Source organism: Mastigoproctus giganteus, chromosome 12 (genome assembly GCF_048544385.1).
Source record: "Mastigoproctus giganteus isolate SK-2022 chromosome 12, ASM4854438v1, whole genome shotgun sequence".
In the NCBI taxonomy this organism is placed as follows: Eukaryota; Metazoa; Arthropoda; class Arachnida; order Uropygi; family Thelyphonidae; genus Mastigoproctus; species Mastigoproctus giganteus.
In genome coordinates, this window is record NC_143586.1 from 24155067 (window position 1) to 24175389 (window position 20323).

General features: G+C 34.2%; 1 protein-coding gene across 4 annotated transcripts in view; it reads left to right on the forward strand.

Moving 5' to 3' along the window:
- Window positions 1-20323, forward strand: part of LOC150076793 (putative RNA-binding protein Luc7-like 1) — a 180175-nt gene that overhangs the window by 14243 nt on the left and 145609 nt on the right. For 2 of the 4 annotated variants that reach the window (XM_090386712.1, XM_090386711.1), the window contains exon 2: window positions 18403-18443. The exons of the other annotated variants lie outside the window; for them this stretch is intronic. In XM_090386712.1, coding sequence (XP_090242838.1) covers window positions 18403-18443 — 41 coding nt within the window. The remainder of the gene's footprint in view (window positions 1-18402; window positions 18444-20323) is intronic. 4 annotated transcript variants of the gene reach the window in all.

The following is a 20323-nucleotide window of genomic DNA, read 5'->3' on the forward strand; positions in this document are numbered from 1 at the left end:
ATCTTCTCCCCTCCTACTTTTACCCCTTTCTGCCCTTTGTATTCTTTCATCTTCTACATATGTATTAAATGCTTCTACATATATATTAAATAATAAAGGGGACATGGAACATCCTTGCCTTACACCCCTACCAATGTCTACTTCTGATTCCTCTCCATCAATCTGAACCACAGCTGTCTGTCCCATGTAAAGTTCCCAAATTAGTTTTAAATCTCTTTTATCTAGGCTGATCTTTCCTAGGACTTCTATCATCTTAACCCAATTCATTCTGTCAAAAGCATTTTCGAGATCAACAAAACAGATGACAGATCTTTTCCAATTTCAATGCTTCTTTCTGCCAGTATTCTTAATACAAGTAACCCTTGTATAACACTGTAATTAGGTTCCAATAAAATGTTGTGTTGTGTGAAACAGTGTTATATGGGACTAAGAATTTCATGTATCTTCTGCTCTCTCTCTTTAAAATATCAGTAATCTGGATTTGTTTGCTTTTGTTTGAAAAATGAAAATGAAATCTTTGTGAATTTCATTCTATTGAACTAAGCATTTTGAAGCTCCCTTTTGAACTTTGGACTCCTTTCATTCAAGAATCTGCACTAAAAAAATAAGATTCTAATTGCTTGACTAACTTTATGCCTTTCCGTATATTTTTAATGTGAAGTTTAGAATTTTCATCACTCATCCTCTGAATTGGCCCTGGGTGCCAAACGATCTTCCCTGCGAATTCTACTGCGATTATATTAGAGAGATAAGCTTTTCACTTTGAGTTCACACGTTTTTCCTTCCGTTACTCAAATATATAATAAGAACTCTCTTTCTTAAAGCATAAGGAAGAAGTTTCAGAAAGGAAAATAACCTTACTTAATTTTTCTGTGTACTAACCTTCTATTTTACTCACTTGGTGGCACTACTCCTGCCTCCCCGTGGTGGGGCTGGACCTGGGTGAAAAGACATCATCCAGGACTAAAAGGAGAAAGGATTGAAAATGGACCAAAAAATTAACAACACAAGATTGGAGAAAGTTAACTCCAATAAATGTGATGACTTACAGCTGAACATGTCTCAGGCTAAGAGAATGAAAATAAACAGCTCTCAGCCTACTGTCCCTGTTTTTTTGGTGATACATTCGTTATCATCACAACCCGTTGGGAAATTATCCCCTTTCTTAGTTCAGAAGACTATAGAGTCCATGGTTGGATCACCAAAAATGATAAAACTATTACAATCAGGTGATCTCTTAGTAGAAACCTCATTAAGTCATCAATTGGAAAAATTGCTACAAATGAAAACTTTTGCAGGACTACCAGTTGAAATTACCCCACATAATTCCCTGAATACATCGAAAGGTGTTATTACCGAATGGGACCTTTTGACTGTTTCAGAGGAAGAACTACTGAGCGAGCTAACAGAACAACAAATGATGCATGTTAGGAGGATAATGATGAAGAAAGACGGAATTCTCATTCCAACCCGATCAGTAATTCTCACCTTTAACAATCCTTCTCTTCCACATTCAGTTAAAGCAGGATATTTAAATTGCAAAATCCGACCATATATACCAAATCCAATAAGGTGTTACAACTGTCAGCGATACGGACACTCTCAGGCGACATGTCACAGTGATCCCATCTGTCCACTCTGTGGATCAAAAGACCACAATCAAGCAAACTGCACTTCCGCTACACCACTCTGTCCCAATTGTCATGAAAATCATCCTGCTTTTTCGAAGACATGCAAAATGTGGGTATTGGGAAAGCAAATTCAAAAATACAAAGGAGAAAATGAAGTGTCTTATCCGGAAGCAAGAAAACAGATACTTGCAACCAAACCTTCACGTTCCTATGCTTCAGCAGTGAAACAACAGAAAACTATAGCCATTGAAACAGAGATAGCAATACCTCTAAGTCAAATTATAGACTGGAGTAAAGTAATATTCGTGACAAAAACAGTTTCACAAGAAACATCCAGTACTAAAGAGCAGGATACTTCCATGCCTAGAAAGCAGAAATCAGAAGTAACATCTTCAAAAACAAAGCAAACATCATCTAGTAAACTGTGTGAACAGAAACAAACAAACATAGATCAAATGGATACTGATGAACAGAGAGAGAACGTACTGGAACTACACCCTGCAGAAGATATTGATATACCTCGTCCTAATTTTCCGAAGAAAGATAGACCCAAATATGATAAACGGAAAAACTCAAAAGCGCAGTCAGATTCAGCAAATCGTCCCAAGACCTAAATAATGCAACATATTATTATACAATGGAACTGTCGTGGTTTACGTGGAAAATTGGATGAAATAAAAGATATTATTCAGTAGTATAAACCGGCCTGCATTTGCCTTCAGGAGACCCATCTAACACCTCAATCTTCACCCACATTTCAAAATTATACACTTTTCTGGAGAGACAGGAATGATAACAGAACTTCCAAAGGAGGAGTGGCAATTTTGGTGAATACTCATATACCAGCTAAGCAAACAACATTAAGAACCAACTTAGAAGCAGTAGCAGTAAGAATAGCCATTGGAATTTCTATCACAATCTCGTCCATTTATCTTCCACCAAATATCCCTCTCTCCAGATCGGAATTAAACGATCTTACTATGCAGCTCCAACCTCCCTACTGCCTTATGGGAGATATGAATGCCCATCATCATTTGTGGGGATCTACTCACACAGACACAGACAGTAGAGGTGACATAATCGAAACTTTCATAGATGATCAACAACTGAATTTACCGAATACCGGATCTCACACTTATATCAGTTTGGGTACAGGTATCACCTCTGCAATAGACTTAACAATATGTTCTCCATCAACTTATCCTAGTATAGAATGGTTAGTGTTGAATGATCCTTACAACAGTGATCATTTTCCAATAGTATGTGTGAAGGTGCCTCCGTAGCCAGGTGGGAAGGAGCAGCAGTGCGTAGCACATGCTTCTTGATTAGATGGGGATTCGAGCCCGTCACCACCAAATACGGAGGATGCGGAAAGGTCAGGGAATGACCACCGCATATTCCCGGAACAATATGGCCTTAGTTGCTAATGCTTCAAATAACTAACTCACTCACCAATAGTATGTTCCATACAGACACAATCAACTCTTACAGAAGGAACCAGAACAGTATGGAATTTTAAAAAAGCTAATTGGAGTAAATATATATAATTAATCAAACTGGATAAGCAATTAATAGAAACCCTGCCAATAGATGATGCTGTCTTATATATCAACGATCAACTGTTAGAAGCTTCCAAAGCTACAATACTTCAAATAAGTAAGTCAAGACAGGCACGGCACAACTCTTGGTGGAATGCAGAATGTGCAGCAGCAAAAACAAAACAAAATCATGCATGGAATAGATTCCGTCAATATCCAACTACCGCCAATTTAATTGAATATAAAAAAGCCAAAGCTGAAGCGAGGAGAATTCAGAAAAAAGCAAAGAAAAAGTCTTGGATCGTGTTCGCTTCCTCACTTACTAGGAACTCGAATCCTGGTTTGGTGTGAAAAAAAATTCGGATTTTAAGCGGAAGATATCCAATCACACAATCTCCAATCTCCCATTGGAAAGGGCAGGATGTTTTTCAAACAGACCAGATATCAGAAATTTTGGCTGACTCTTTCACTTCCATATCAGCAGTTACAAGCTAGCACTGACTTTCAAAAATATAAAGAGCAAGCTGAATGGAGTAAATTGAATTTCTCTACCAAGATATCTCATTCCTATAATCTACCATTTCTAAAAGAGGAATTACTTACAACCATTACAAAATTACCTAATAGCGCACCAGATCCCGATGGCATTTATTATACTATGATACAACACCTAAACTCTGACTGTCTGGAAATCCTGCTAGCTCTATATAATAGAATTTTTCTGAACAACCTGTATCCATCCATATGGCGGCATGCAATTGTCCTTGCATTTCCCAAACCCGGAAAAGATCCTTCCTATACATATAATTATTGCCCGATTTCGCTGACCAGCTGCTTAGGAAAAATCCTTGAACGAATGGTGCATAATAGACTACGTGGTTGCTGGAAAAAGAGAATGTTTTATCACCCCACCAATTTGGATTTAGGAAAAATAGATCAACACTTGACCTACATGTCAAAGTGGAAACAAATATTAGAAACTCATTTATAAGAAAGCAGCATATGGTGATGGTAAATCTAGATCTTGAAAAAGCCTTTGACACAACATGAAGATTCGGAATTCTACGAGATCTATTTCAATTAGGATACAGAGGACAACTTCCACAATTTATAGAAAATTTTCTTGCCGACAGAACATTTCAGGTACGATATAAAGGCTGTTTATCTACAACAGGAAGGGGTTCCCCAGGGCTCAGTATTAAGTGCAACCCTGTTTGCACTGCGGGCGAACAATATCACAAAGGTTATACCCCCACCATTGGAAATATATATATATATATATATATATATGCAGATGATCTTTCCATTTCATTTCAATCACAAAGCATGAACACAATTGAACGACAGCTGCAATTATCCATAAACAAAATAGAAGTATGGACTCAAAATAATGGATATAGAATATCTGAGAAATCAGTTGTTATACACTTCTGTAAAATGTGTGGTCTTCATTCTGAACCAGTCTTTTACTTAAATAAAATTGCTCTACCTGTTGTTCAAAATTTCTCCTTTTTGGGCTTAACAATAGATAGAAAACTAAACTTTCATGAACATATACTAAGACTTCGAACTAGTTGCCTCTTAACATCTTGCGCACAGTATCTTCAATGGCCTGGGGAGCCGACAGGTCCACATTATTACTATTATATAAAACTTTGATTAGATCTCGTTTAGATTATGGATCTCCTGTATATGCTTCAGCAAGAAGGGAGCATCTTATGTCACCTAGATACCATTCACCATAATGCTCTCCGCATAGCTCTAGGAGCATTTAGAACTTCACCAATCTACAGCCTGTATGCAGATGCTTCGGAATCCCTGCTGCATCTTCGACGAGATTATCTACTGTGCATGTATGCGGCAAAAATATACGGTCAACCATCACATCCAAATTAGTCCATTATTCACAATCCACCAATTCTTGAATGTCTTCAGTAATCATATTTTTAAAAAAATTTTTTTTAGGATCATCGGCGACCAAGGCCATGTTACTTTGTTTATTGTCTATAAATTGCACCATGGACGAGTAATTATGATTGCAAGCCAAATGAAAATAAACTAGTAGGACTGCGCCTCAGACACTTAGCTCAAGTTTGGGAAATATATTTCCAGCACATTTCTGCAGTAGATATAAACTCAGAACCTCCATGGATTCCGACTGTGCCTTTATCTATATCACATCTTACAAACAGGAATAAAAAAGATCTCTCCAATCGTTATACAGAAGCTTCATGCACTGCACAGTTTTGAAAATAGAAACAGTCATCAGATTTACACGGATGGTTCAAAATCGAACAACTCAGTAGGTGCCACAGTAGTTTTACCGGAATATATTATATCTGTCTCCTTGCCTCATGTTTGCAATATTTTCACAGCAGAATTATATGCTATTAAACTAGCACTGGATGATATTACCCAGCATCAACTTCTACCTGCTCTAATCTATACTGATTCCCTTAGTGTTATACACTTCTTATCTCCCCCCCCCTTAGTGCAGTAGCAGCTTTACAGAACAGCAAACATTCCTCAAATTCCTTGATTCAGCATATCAAAAAACAACTCAGAGTTTTGCATAAAGCAAGAAAACAAGTGTCTATCTGTTGGATTCCCAGCCATGCTGGAATTCTAGGAAATAATCATGCAGACCAAGCTGCAAAAAATCCAGATCTTAATATACAAGATAACTTTCAGTTTGTACCATTTACAAATTATAGGGATGTATTTTGTACCAAATATACTTCCATCTGGAAACAATTTTGGAGGAACCAATCGTGCAATAAACTTCGCAGAATAAAAAAAGATCTATGTTTGTGGCGATCTAGCTCACGTACAAATAGACAGGAGGAAGTTATATTAACAAGACTGCGCATTGGACATGCCTTCCTCACTCGCAAACATTTACTTTTAAGAGAAGATCTACCGCTTTGCTCTGTCTGTCAGATACAACTTACAGTAAGGCACATCCTGACTGATTGTCCATCCTATTCAGCTGTTCGAACCACATCCTTCCAATCATTAGCAAACTTGCAAGCTCCTCTAACCCTCTCTCATGTACTTGGTGACAAAGCAAACCTAAGTGAGCTCTTTATATACATTAAACATCTAGGAATAATAAATACACTCTGATATATCCATCCTAAATCATTAAAATGAATGTAATGACACTGACAGACACATATTGGCCACAGTTGCCCTTGTGTCGTGAAACTTTCATAACAACGACAACATCCTCTGAATTGATTTGGTTTTACCTTCAATGCAATTTCCACCAAATCTGTTTGCAAGCCTCTTTTCTAATTCTTGAACGTCTTCAGTAATCATATTTAAAAAAAAAATTTTTTTTAGGATCATCGGCGACTAAGGCCATGTTACTTTGTTTATTGTCTATAAATTGCATGTGTCCTGAGGTCTATTTTCTGTTTTGCTGGACAAAACACTGAGTTTCCAGGAGAAAAAAAAAAGCCATGCTACCCTCACCTGAGCCTGACTAACTCAGCCATTTTGTGAAAAATACCCATAAAAATTCCTCCCATCATCGACGGGATTTGAACTCAGGTCTTGAGTGGAGTGGCGGGCGATTCTATCAGCTGTGCTACCCACGAAGGCTTCAATAATCATATCATTAAAACCTTCTCCGCCTACCGACGTAGCAAGTTCTACTATCGCACAGATTCCATTTTCTGCCCATTCAGCCATATTTCCTGAGTGAACTGACTCTTGCCATACATTTTTACACATGCATTGAACATTAATGGTTTGACTTCTTTCAGCAATAAAGCTATGATTCTGATACTGTACACAATTGAGAAATGTTTCCATGCTTCCATTACTTCAGTAGATTTGGAATCAATTTTTTCCAAAATCTGTTGTAATGATTTTCTGATGTAATGAATTTTAAAGGTGGATATAATGCCTTGACCTTATGGCTGAATGAAAGAAGTTATATTAATCTAGTACAGCTGTGGTGGTAGGAACATAACTTCAATGTTTTGATGACTTAAATCTTTTGGATGGCTTGGTGTGCTATTCAGTAGTAATAAAACTTTGAAATCTAGATTTTTCAACAAGCACAAGTTCAATAGCACAGAATGTAACATGGGGATTTCCCAATAAAATACAGGGATTTCTCAATTTTTGTTTTGACTAGCGAGTCAACAGAGGGGATTCAAAAAAGAGTGGAAATGTTGAAAAATTACATCCAACATAATAGCAGGGTTTTACCCGCACAGAAACTCAATAATACGCTGTTATGCGAGATTTACCGAAATTCTCTAACCATGTTATATAAGTACTGTGTTGTGCAAGGATTTCCACAGTTCATCAATCATGTTAAGAGTGAAACTGTGTTGTAGAAGTACCTGTTATATGGGTATTTCCTGTATTCCTATTGCCTCTCTTGTCTCACATCCGAACTGATCTATGAATTCACACTCCTTTGCTTTTGCTTTAATACATTCTGAAAGAATTTTTAGTAATATTTTTGAGAAATGGAAAATTAAGCTGATTGTCCTTTAGTCAGTACAATTTATTGCATTCTTTTCTAATGGGATAATTATGGATTTTAGAAAGTCTTTGGGCTAGCTTACACATTCATAGATTTTCCCACAAATCCTGAACAATTCTTTCTTTGCCTTCTTTCCATGTCCTTTAATAATTTCTGCTGGTATGTCAACAAGGCCACTGCTTTTTCAAATTCTTCTCTTAATTTCGGTCCTAAGGTCTCTTCATCATCTGATGTCACAGGCTAGACTTTCGGTTTATTTGTTTTATCGTATAGCTCTTCTATATATTCCTTCCAACTTTTCCTTATGTATTCTTTGTCATAAAGAATTTTTCTGTTCTTGTCTTTTTTATCTTTCCGCTAGTCATATTCTTCTTGTTTGTTAAGCCCTTGGCTTTTTCATCCATTAGATCACTTCTTTCTCTGTACTTCTTCCCATAATTTTTCTCTTGCTTCACCTGTTGCTATTCTAAGTTAATTATTTAAACTCCTATATTTAATCCTTGCCTATTCTGAACTTTGGTCCTTCCATTTTCTTCTCTTCTCCATTTTTATCTATTATTTCTTCTGTGATCCATGGTTTCTTTAACCTTTTCTGATCTACTGTACCTAATTTTCTTTCTGCTACTCCTACTACAATCTTTTTAAACCTTTTCCATCTCTTCTCTGCTTCTATTTCCTCCTCCTTATCTCCCTGTCAATTGCCTCTGAAATCTCCAGCTAGTGTAGTCTTCAGTACATTTAAATTCTATATCCTTCTCTCTCTTGAGTGTAATCTTCATTTTCATCACTACCAAATTGTGGTCAGAATCAACATCTGCACCTGGAAAGCTATGTGAATTCTTCACAGCATTCCTGTACCTTTTGTTGACTGAAATATAGTCTATTTGGTACCTGACAACATCCCCCCCCAGTCTTCTCCAAGTGTGTATCTTCTTTTCTCCTGCTTAAACCAAGTGTTTGCAAACGTCTCTTCTTTTGCAGAATTCTAACATCTTGCTCCTCTCATTCCTTGTCCCAAGTCCATAGTCCCCAACCTTGTCTCCTTCTCTTCCTTCATCAAGAACAGCATTCCAATCTCTCATCACAATTATCATGCATCTGTCACTCCCCAGTTCTTCCATTATTTCCCGTATCTGTCCATATACTTCATATATTTCATCCTTAGTATGGATGCTTGTTGGTAGATAGACTTGCATAATCAATAAGTCTGTTGGCTCTGCCTTTAATCTTACAGCTATAATCCTGTCACTGACTTGCATCACTTCCTTGGGGCTTTTCTGTGCATTTTTATCTAGAAGCATAGCTACTCCTTGCTGGCTGTTATTCCCTCCTTGTATATTACTCTTATATCATCACTTATAGTCTCTCATCTTTCCATCAAGTCTGCTGTATCTAATATATTCAGTCTATTTTTCTTCTTCTCTCTTCACATTTTCTAGTTTCCCTTTCTCCAGTATTGTTCTTACATTCCATGTGCCAACTTCATAAATGGATAATTATTACAAGGATTTTGCTAGATTGGTTTTGATATAAAAAGTGAATTTTTCACAGTTTTTAAAGTAGATTGAAAATAAAGATGTCATGAAAAGTGAACAGTTTTGAATTCTTTCTTGCCCATTTTTAAGGTACCTTAAAAACACAAGTATTTTTGAAGGGTAACGTTTTACTCCATGTAACCAAGTTTGTGTGATATCTCAAAAAACACAGCATGACCAGTTACGGTTTCAGTTATAATTATAAGAGGTGCATGCTTTTTTTATTGACAAAAAGGTGTTCCTTTTGTATTGTTCTTATATTGGGATGCCCTCAAAATATATGGTTATTGCCATAGTGTTGTCAATAAATCTTATCGTCAGAGTAGAGATATGTATAGTATAGTAATTACATATATTGTGTATAATGCATTGCTTGCTCTCTTCTTCCCAGTGGTGTCATTTTTATAATTGCAGCCTTATTTGTTAGAATGTCAAGCACCCATAATAAGGCATCTGACAACTTATTAGTAATTCCAGAAAGTGTAATAATGGTTTCAGTGATTGCCATCTCATCACCTATGAGATGATAATCACTGAAACTGTCATCTGAGGTGGGGGCACTGCATTATAAATAAATACTATTATACTTCTATTAGGAAAAGAATACTTTTCTTGTAAATTTTGCTGTCCTGTCAAAAAGCTTATGAATTATAATTACTATCCCATGATACTTTTTTCTTTATCTTTTGGCTAGTACTGTTGTTTAAAATGTAGGTGAAGAAAAATTTAGTTAAAATGGACACCTGACTTTTTTGAAGTTGAGTGTAGGTTTAGGAAGTATTGTGAAAACCCTGTAGTTGACAATTTTTTTACCCAACTGCCAAAAAGCTTTTGTATATAGCAAGTGTGGCCAAACCATCACTCACTGACAACACTTGAAATTTGACTCTTAGAGAAATATGGACTGCAATTTGTTGATACTTTGTATTAAAGGTTGAGATTTTGTATGCCCATTTATTTTCGGGAAGTAGGAATGTGTTTTTTTTTATTTATTTATTATTTTTTTTTATTTTCCAGGAAACCTGAATTCTCAATTTTTTTTTTTTTTTTTTAGTTGTTCCATTTTTATTCTTATGTAATATTTTGGGGACAAAAAAGCAGTTCAGAAAAAGGAATCCTGACATCTCAATGTATTTAATTCATTAAAATTCAGTTAATGTTTTCAGAAAACAACTTTTTAAAAAGTATAACACATGTATATAAAGTGCTTAGCATCATAATACACAGCCATTTCTGAATAAACATTTCAGAAATGGCTGTGTATTATGATGCTAAGCACTTTATATACATAGTCTAAATTTGTTCGCAGCTTGAGGCTCTAGCCCTAAATGCGCCTTAGTCTAAAGTATAACACATCAATGGATTTGTTGTTTGGTAACAAAATTGGCATCATTAGAAAAAACATGCTCATTTTCAGTCAGTGTAGGTTTTATTTCATTGAACAGCAATAAAATATTTGTCGCAATTGTTTTTGTACTAGTACAGGAATAATACTAGTACATTTTTTTTTTTTATGAATGTTTTATTGTAATTATTAAGTTCATATTTTAAACATATTGAAATTGAATGTTTTAGTTGGTCCCTAGCAAGATTGAATTGTCAAGATCCAAAATATTATCTCTTGGTCTTCTTTGGAGAAATTTGAAATTCAGTTTTTTTGTTTTATCATTTTATTTATAAATATGACACTTCACAAATGTTATTCTTCATAATAGTATTGCATTTTTTTTTATTTCAATTACACTGATTTTTATGATTTTCATTTTCAATTCCATTTTTGTAGTTTATTTTTAAACAGGGTTTTTTTTTTTTTTTTTTTTCCCTTCTGAATTTGATGCAATACTTTTTGCTATTTAACTATTTTGAGGATAATAAATTTTTGTCCTCTTTCTCAAAAAGTTATTTCTTTACATAATTCATTGTTTAATTTAGGGCTAGTTTTATTACATGTTTTAAATAAAAACTGAAGGGCTGCTTAACTGATTAGCAAGTTTTGAATCTTGATGACTTGCTATTTCAACTATTAGTATAAGTACTGAATGAGTACTCATAAGGCTGATGCTACATAAGCTCATACACTTGCTTTCTTGTATCACATGCCTCCATTACTACTACTATTAGTCATGTTTACTGCAAAATGTCAAATAACTCTTTAATCCAGAGTCAGTTGTGTGAATTCTTCAAGATCCCACACAATTTCATCAATCTCATGTTTTTTTTTTTCCTTTCTACTCAATCCAACGACTGAAACTTCCAATACCTTTCAACAAAAGTGTTTTCTCTCTTTTCTTTGATTATTCCAGAAATTGCCGTTGGTTATCACACAAACTGGGAAAAATGCAAGGTTAAGTTAAGCCTATTCTTGATAATTTTATGCATATGCTGAAAAATGGGACTTTAAAATTTGTAGCACTTCTAATGGCCAGTTATTGAAGTGTGTGCTCTTTACATTTTAAAATGGCAACATATCCAAAGCTTTAAATGGGGTAACTTTTTATTTATTTTTTTTAATACTCATTTAACGAGTGCATGTATGATACCTCAAAACATGATTGTCATCCCAGTAATGTAAGTTTTTTTATGTTTGATAAAATGATTTTGATGCAATGTTTTAAAATCTATTTAACCTGGGCACAGGACTATTCCAATTAGTTTTTTTCAGTCAAGAATAAGATTCAATTCTATTTTATGATGTAAATGTAATATAAGTTTTTAAAACTGAATTTTTCAATTGTGGCTTTTTTAAAATACTTCTGTTTTGTGGGTTGAACTCAGTGCATTTTTGAAATCAGATTACAATGTTGATTGGAACATTTTAATATTCTTCATTATTCCCAAAATAAAATATCACCAGACTCGTAATTGGATTCTGAGGAGGACCCCATCCTCATTGTCACATTCATTATACTTATTATAGTTTGTTACTGCATTAAGAGGTTACTACTAAATATATTCCATGGTAGTAACAATGTATTATCCCAAATCTCCCAAACTTTTTTTCCATTGAATCATCTTTGTCTCTGGGCAAAAATATCACTGTCAAAACATATACTGAATTCTTCGAGATTTTCTTGTTTAGCTGCCAGCTGGAAATTTTCCTTTGATATTAACCAATCAAATTATTCATATTCTCCCATTGTATAATGAAAATAAATACTGTAGAATTCATTATGTATGCTTCTCCATTCATTCAGTTTTAATTTCCTTGAATTTTATTTAAAATTTTTTTTAGTGATTTGTGCTGTTATAATCTTGATGACTTACTATTTCAACCATTAGTATGAGTACTCATAAGGCTGATGCTACATAAGCTCATACGCTTGCTTTCTTGCATCACATGCCTCCATTACTACTACTGTTAGTCTTGTTTACTGAAAATGTCAAATAACTCTTTAACCCAGAGTCAGTTGTGTGGATTCTTCAAGATCCCACACAATTTCATCAATTTCATGTTTTTTTTTCTTTCTTTTTTTTTTTTTTTTTCCTACTCAATCCTTAGCGATTAATCTGCAACATAACCTTTATACTGTGGTAAAATAAATCCTCTGGAGAAATATTCTCCTATGAAATTTTTTGTTACTGCTAGAATGGATATGCTCTCTAAAGGAGTAAGATGAGATATATTTTGCCAAATCACTGCTTGTGTACCTGTTTTAAAATCCAAGTTTTTGTTCATAAATTTTTTTTAATTTGAAATATCTGGAGAATTTTCCCAAGTTTTATGTTTCTCTTTCTGTAAATTTTAATCCTAACCAAATGTCACAGTTATGTTTTGCACCAGTCAGCAAGCAAATGAAGTAAAAAATAGTATGCTGAGATTACATAACTTGTTAATAGCACTGCTAGCAGATAACACACCCACTAAACAATCATAGCCATGCTACACATATTATGAGTAACATTTTAGGAAACAACAGTTTGTGATCTGTATATCAAAAAAATTTAAAATGAGTATTCCAAGGAAAGGAGAATGCAGATCCTTCCATATTTTTCCTGGGATTTGGAAATGGCAATTTCCAGTTCCAAAGCACTGTTCCACCCCTTCCTGTTAAAACAAAGTTTTAACAGGAAGGGGTGGAACAGTTCTTTGGTTAAAACAATCCTTCCTGTTAAAACTTTGTTTTAACAGGAAGGGATGGAATTGTATGCTGCATTTTTTTCATTCATGCAGACTTGTAGAGTCCTTCATGCTTCTCCTTATGAGAAAAAAAGCTTTGAGCAGAATAAAAGCATATGCCTTTCATCTACTTACGAGGTATGATAAAAAAAAAAATTGGGGTCTGGTCTGACTTTCTTGAAAATTGTGGTTATTGTAGTGGGTTGTGATTTGTTGCATCAGCTAGACACAGTAACACATGAGTTGCCTGTTTACTGCTGTCAGCCTGAATTATCATGCATTGAGTAGGTGGTTTTGTGTGTTTCATCACATTTAAAAATGAGTGATTTTAAATAAATGAAATGCAACGAACCCACAATTTTAAAAGCAGCATTTGGAGAAGATGCTATGTGTCATTCAAAGACTTTTTAATGGTTTATAAAGTTTAAAGAGCGCTGCCTATCCATCGAAAGTGATTGTCACTCTGGTTTCCCTTCAGCTTCAAAATCCAATGGTTCAATCACTCGTGCTTTCTTGCATCACATGTTTGTAATCTGATCAGGAGTAATCGATGTTTAACTATCTGTGAAGTTAGTGACGCTTGTATTTCTTATAGGCCATATTAATCAATTTTAACTCAAGAACCCTTGGCCTTAAAGCTATGAAAGCTTAAATTGCTCCCTTAAAATTGAGAGTTGGATATAACAAAAACAGGAGCAGGAAAAAAAAAAAAAGAAACTACAGGTTAGAAGATAGATATTAGTATACAAACAATGAAGAGTTTGGAATTGACTCATTTTACCCAGGCTTGTGGCTTGCATCTTCACTGATAATCATAGAGCAGCGAGTTCTTGTATGTCTGTATCCTTGTCAGTGTGCTGCTGCTGACCTAAACTTTGTTTTTTCCATCGTTATGGTGACAAATCATGGGTATATGGTTATGACCTGGAAACAGAGGCCCAGTCCTCTCAGTGGAAGGCTGCTTTCTGTAAGGCCCAAAAAAGCAAGACATTCAATCAGATGTGAAGATTATGCTTATTGCATTTTTTTTTTTTTTGACTCTCAGGGCTTTCATTATGAATTTGTTCCAAGAATTAAAAACTACAGTGATTGCCTAAAGCTGTTCAAAAGAAATGGCTGGAAAAGTGGGCTTCAGGGGATTGGCACTTGCATCATGATAATACCCATGCACACTTTGGTGCTTTCCACTTAGGAATTTATTGCAAAGAAGTCAATCATTGTGGTACCCCTTCACAGATAGTTCTCTGCATTTTTTTTAATGCCCAAACTTAGTCGCTTTGAAATGTCATAGATTTGCAATGACTGAAGAAATTTAGAATGTAACATAGGAATTATTAGCAATTCCGAAAGAAGCCTATCAGGAATGCTTCCAGAAGTTGTAGAAACTCTGGAATCTGTGTATAGTGTCCAGGAGATTACTCCAAAGGAGATCCATCTGTAGCCAGTAAGCTTCACTCATCATTTCCTACAGATTAGTTTGGAACATTTTTGATTTCACCTCATATAGTCAGCTTTGGTCAGATAGCTGAGAATATATGATTTTTCATTTCTTCTTTTACTGTAGATCATTGATTGCTAATTTGAAGGTTAGTCATTAATGTCAAATGATTAATAGTTAAAACAAAGCTGTTAATCATGATTTTAAAATTATTGGATTTGAAAAACAATTTTTTTTGTTGTAACTTTTGTTTAATAGAACATGAGATCCTGAATCACTTTCTTTCTGTAAATTACACATGACAAGGTGTATTGGGGACATTGCTTGCTTTGAAGAAAATTTTAATCAGTTGCATTTATAAATGAGACACTCAAGCCTTGGAAGATCATTGCATATGGCTCTGAGGTTTACTAAGGTTGGCTCACCATGATAAAGAACCAGAGCTATACAAACTTCGTTACCTGCTTATTTTGTATGTTGACTATATAATTTGAGTCTTGATGAGATCTAGCAAACAGCGACAAATAATGACTATGGAAAAGAAGCTTAAAAGTATTAAAATAAAACTAAAGAATGTACTTAATGTGTGCATGTAATTTTTGCAGTATTTAAAAGATTGTATCATAGTAAGCAGAACTTTTTCTCAAAGTGAAAATCAGTAGACCTGTAGAACAAAATAACTGTTAATCGTTGTGCCAGAGAATGACAACATACTCATTATGGCCAAGGCCAGAAGGGTTTGCATGATTTTAACAATAAAATAAATTAATTAATTATATTTGAATCAAGAGTTAGGTATAAGCAAAAACAGGAGCAGGAAAAAAAGAAGGGGGAAAAAAAAAACTACAGGTTAAAAGACAGAATGGCATAAACAGTGTCTTCACTCTATTAATGGTCTTCTGAGTTGCTGGTATTATGCTTACAACACTACATGTATTTGAAATATCAAACCCTTATATCAGCATTATTAAGAGCAGAGCTAACTTTTTCAAAATAGTTACTTGAATGATTACCTAAAGTTCTTGTTGCATCTAAAATGTTTTTGCTACCTGTTTGAATGGTTTCACTAGGAAGTGTTTGTAACTGAAATAGCTGTTACTATATGTGTTGATGTTTTATATAGGAGTAAAATAAAAGTTCTCTGAATGATAGCATTCTCTCTGAGTTCTCCTCAGTGTAGAGGAAATTGGTTGAACTGAATATTGAAAGTAAAAGGAATGTTTTGGACTTGATTGATAAAAGTGCTACCCATGTACTTAGTTGAAAAGTTTGGTGTTGTCAGCCTGACGTTTGGAACAAATCTGATGACAACTTGTAGGTGTTAATTTGATCTCCACTTTTTTTTTTTTTGCATCCTGAATCTTTCTTTCTGTAAATTACACGTGACAAGATGTATTTGGGGACATTGCTTGCTTTGAAGAAAATTTTCATCAGTTGCGTATTGAATCCTTTCATGCTAGAATTTGTAGTTATTATGGTAAGGAAACAACATAACATTAGATTTCAATCTTAAAGGATCTGAAGACATTGACCTGAATGCAGCTAAAGATCAGAAATGTAAACTGCTGAATATTTTTAAGGAATAACCTGAATATTGTTTCAGGAATTCTGCAAGTTTTCTCTGTCAGTAGCTTCCAAATTAAAGTTTAGTCAGTAAATGGAAACTGTTCCAAGAACAGGTTAATGGGTCTTCTGCTGCAAGTAAGAAATTGAAATTTCTCTCTTCGTTGATTACACTGCCAGAATGCTAGTAAAACGGTAAAATATCATTTCCTTTGTCATATGATACTTTAAGGAAATTTTTGATATCTATTATTGCTGAAATCAGTGGAAATGTGCCATTTTGTTACTGCATTCCCTCCTAATTTCATGTCATATATTCATTCAGGAAGTTATATAGGCTCTGAAAGTTTCCAGTTCCTTATAGAAAAAGCATAAAACTACAAAAGAAATTGACTGCTTGATAAGGTGTGATGAATAATGTGCATAGAAAGACAATGGTGAAGAGTTTTTAGTTTTGTTCTACTGCTGATATGAATTTTTACCAAATATTAAAAATGACCAGGATGATAGTAACATTATGAACTTTCTGCAAATATTCAAGGGGAAATGGAATATTGCAGAATTCAGTAACTTGGCTCAATTTGTCAGTTGCAGTTGACATCACAGAATGATTTACTTGATAATTTCAGTTGGACAGGAATGCTAAAAAACCAGCCAAAAATGGAGCATGAATTTGATGAACAAGGTTGTACTGAGGAAGATTTTTCCCAGAATGTATGGATCCACCCAAATTCATGAACGGTCTCTGATGTGGCAGAGTGCAGTATTGCTGTTTATCGATTGCTTCTCAGCATGTAATGTAGTAATTGAAGAGAAATAGGCTACTCCAAAATATATCTGTTCAGTTGAAGTTGATTATTTTGGTAATTGATAAACACAGTAGATCAGTTATATCATTTTTCATCGCAAGAAGAAAATTAGTGCTATAATAAGTGTCACAGTTAAAAATAACTTTACATTAAAATACATTTTAAGGTGTTTTTCTCATTTAGATTTCCAATGTAAAATCATAAGCAAAAAGAAAAGGTTTCTCTCCAGTGTAAATCGGTTTCATTTGAAGAATTTTATATAAAAATTGTGTGTAGTTGGCCATTTTTTAGCAGACCCAGAAATGGTTTTTTTTTTTTGGTCCAGACTGTACCAGCTTCCTTGTACTATATGGCTAATATGTGTATTAATACTAATTTAGAGTGGTTTTGTGCTAGCAAAATTTTTGATATTGAACTGAGAAGGCTACTCCATATGAAACTTTATCAGTTTATTAAATGGTCATACCTGAATATCTGATTGTTTCTGGTATAATAAGCTTTAAAAATATTTCATGTGTGATGTATCAGATCAACATTTATAATATTCTCCTGAGCTTTCATCAAAGCCACTGACAACATTTTTTTATTAATTAGTATTGCAAAATATATAGTAATTCTGTTTTACACTCACTGTCAGTAATATTCTGTAAGAGCAATTTTTCAACTGCAGCTGATATTGATTACAAATAAGTCAATGTATATTCCACTGAATTTAAGTGTATCAGCTTAAGAAATATTGGTAGTTTCAAATATCTCTCTTGCTGATTAGAAGAGCTTTTAGTGATTTTTCACTTGAGACTGTAGTTAACCAATTTCCAGCAGAGCTGTCAAATAATTTTTTCCTGGATTTGTTTCTTCTCACAAAAATGTAAACCAGCCTGTAAATATATGCAACTTAAAGGTGCAATTATAATACAATTACTGCCAGTCCAGTCATCAAGGAAGATTTAAAAAACAGTTATAGTAGATTGACTCTGTGCAGAGGAATATAAGGCCAAAAAAAGTGAAAGAAGAATCAGAAAAACTTTTATAAAATTTGATTTGAAATAGTAAGTATGACATTCTTATAATCAAACATTTGTCTAACTCAGTTTGTGAAATTCATGGGAAATTTGTAGAGGTTGTGCAGAATTATTGTGCATGCAACATAATTTTACAAGTAAATATTGTTACATAGATTTTGATTTCCATGATAGTGTTTTATTAATAGGTTTTTCATAATTTTAACCATTTAGCATTCTTAAAGTGTTGATGGTTTCTATTACAGTTCCATGGAGTGGGAGACAGTGAGGTTGTTCGTTTGTGTTTGTGAGTAGAATATAAAATATATATGCAGACTCATCACTTTATCTGTTAGGTTGTGTGAAGTGGATGTTTTTTTTTTTTTATTTACTTTGCATCTTTATGTCAGAATTACTTGGAATGATCTATAAGTAAATGAAAAATTTTGTTCCTTGAAGAGGTACTTTGATCTGATTACAAAGTGTTAATGGGTGTGGTTTTATTTTGTCTATAAACATAATTTGTACATAATGCCATAGTTTAAAAAAAAAAGCTCAGTTATTAAATCAACCTATTATTATAAACCATAAATGCCTTTTACTTGATGTTCTAGCTAATGTCAAACAGGAAATGAAACTTGAAAAAAGTAACTAAAACATTCTCTCTCTGTGTTGACTCAGTTTGACAAAATAAAACCAATATTTAAGAAAATAAAAAAAAGTGCCTGTTTATACAGTAAATAAAATAATTAAGAAACAGGAAAATTGCAAAATACCACTGAGTTGATAGGTCTTCTTACAAGTTTAAAGTTGTCACAAAATGAAGTACAGGTAACTCTCGTATAACACAGTAGTTATGGCGGAGAGTTATGTTCCAAAGCTAACAAAAATACACCAGTCTAGATTTCATGTATTTTCTGCTCTCTTTAAAAAATCAGCAATCCCGGCTTGTTTACTTTTGCCTGATAGATCTTTGTAAATTTCATTGTATGGAACTAAGCAGTTTTGAAGGGAACTAAGCTCCCTTTTGAACTTTGAGCTCCTTTCAGTTGAAGAATCTGCATTCAAAAAATAAGATTCTAATTGCCCAGCTAACTTTATGCATTTCTGTATGCTTTTTAGTATAGAATTTGGAAGTTCAAAATTTTCATCATCTGAATTGATTTGCCTTTACCTTAGATGTCATTTCCACCAAATCCACTTCGCCAGCCTCTTTTTCTGCCAGTAATTCTTGAACATCTTCAGTAATATTTTTTTTTTTTTTTTAGAAGCATCAGCAACTAAGGCCATGTTGCTTTGTGTTTATTGTCTTTTATAAATTGCATGTGTTCTGAGGTCGATTTTTCTGTTTTGTTGGATGAAAAAACCGGTTTCGGGAGAAGAAACCATGCTGCCCTCTCCTGAGACTGACTACGTTGTAAAAAAGACCCATAAAAATTTCTCCCGTCATAAACAGGATTTGAACTCTGGTCTTTCCTACCCGGTGCAGGGAGGACAACGATTCTACCAACTGTGCTACCTGTGTGAGGGCTTCAATAGCCACATCAAAACCTTCTACTACTACTGATTTATCAAGTTTTACACTGGCATTCAAAGAAAGTGCATCACCTAGGAATTTCACATTTCTAACCCTTTTTTTGCGATGGTATTTTATGTTACATTAATGACTAGCATCAAATAGAAATATAAACAAAAGATATTTATTAATAGTTAAAGCAAAGCTAAGTAATATTTGACAGGCGCTATCAAAATATTGCACAATGACCATTTGCAACCTTTTATACAAGTTTTGGTAAACACGAAAATTATGGCTGAAATGTCATCAGAAGCCCTCAATTTGCTTCAGTTTATCATTTTAAATAGAAAACAAAATGAAAAGTTCACCAGGTGCAAACTAATATTTAGTTGAACCACCTCTGGCCCTGATGACAGCAGCACACCATCGAGGTTGACAAGATCAATTTCTGAAGATTATTCATAGTTCCAAATATGAATTATGGCTTCCTGAAGTTCACAAAGGGTCTTTGTTTCTTTCTGGCAACTGCAGATTACACACGATGCCAACAGGTCTCTACAGGATTCAGGTCTGGGCTGTTTCCTGGCCATCTAACAGTTGTAATGGACTGTTCTTCCAACCATTTTTTCACCTGTAACAAATGTAAACACATTACTGTTGAAACTCTAATG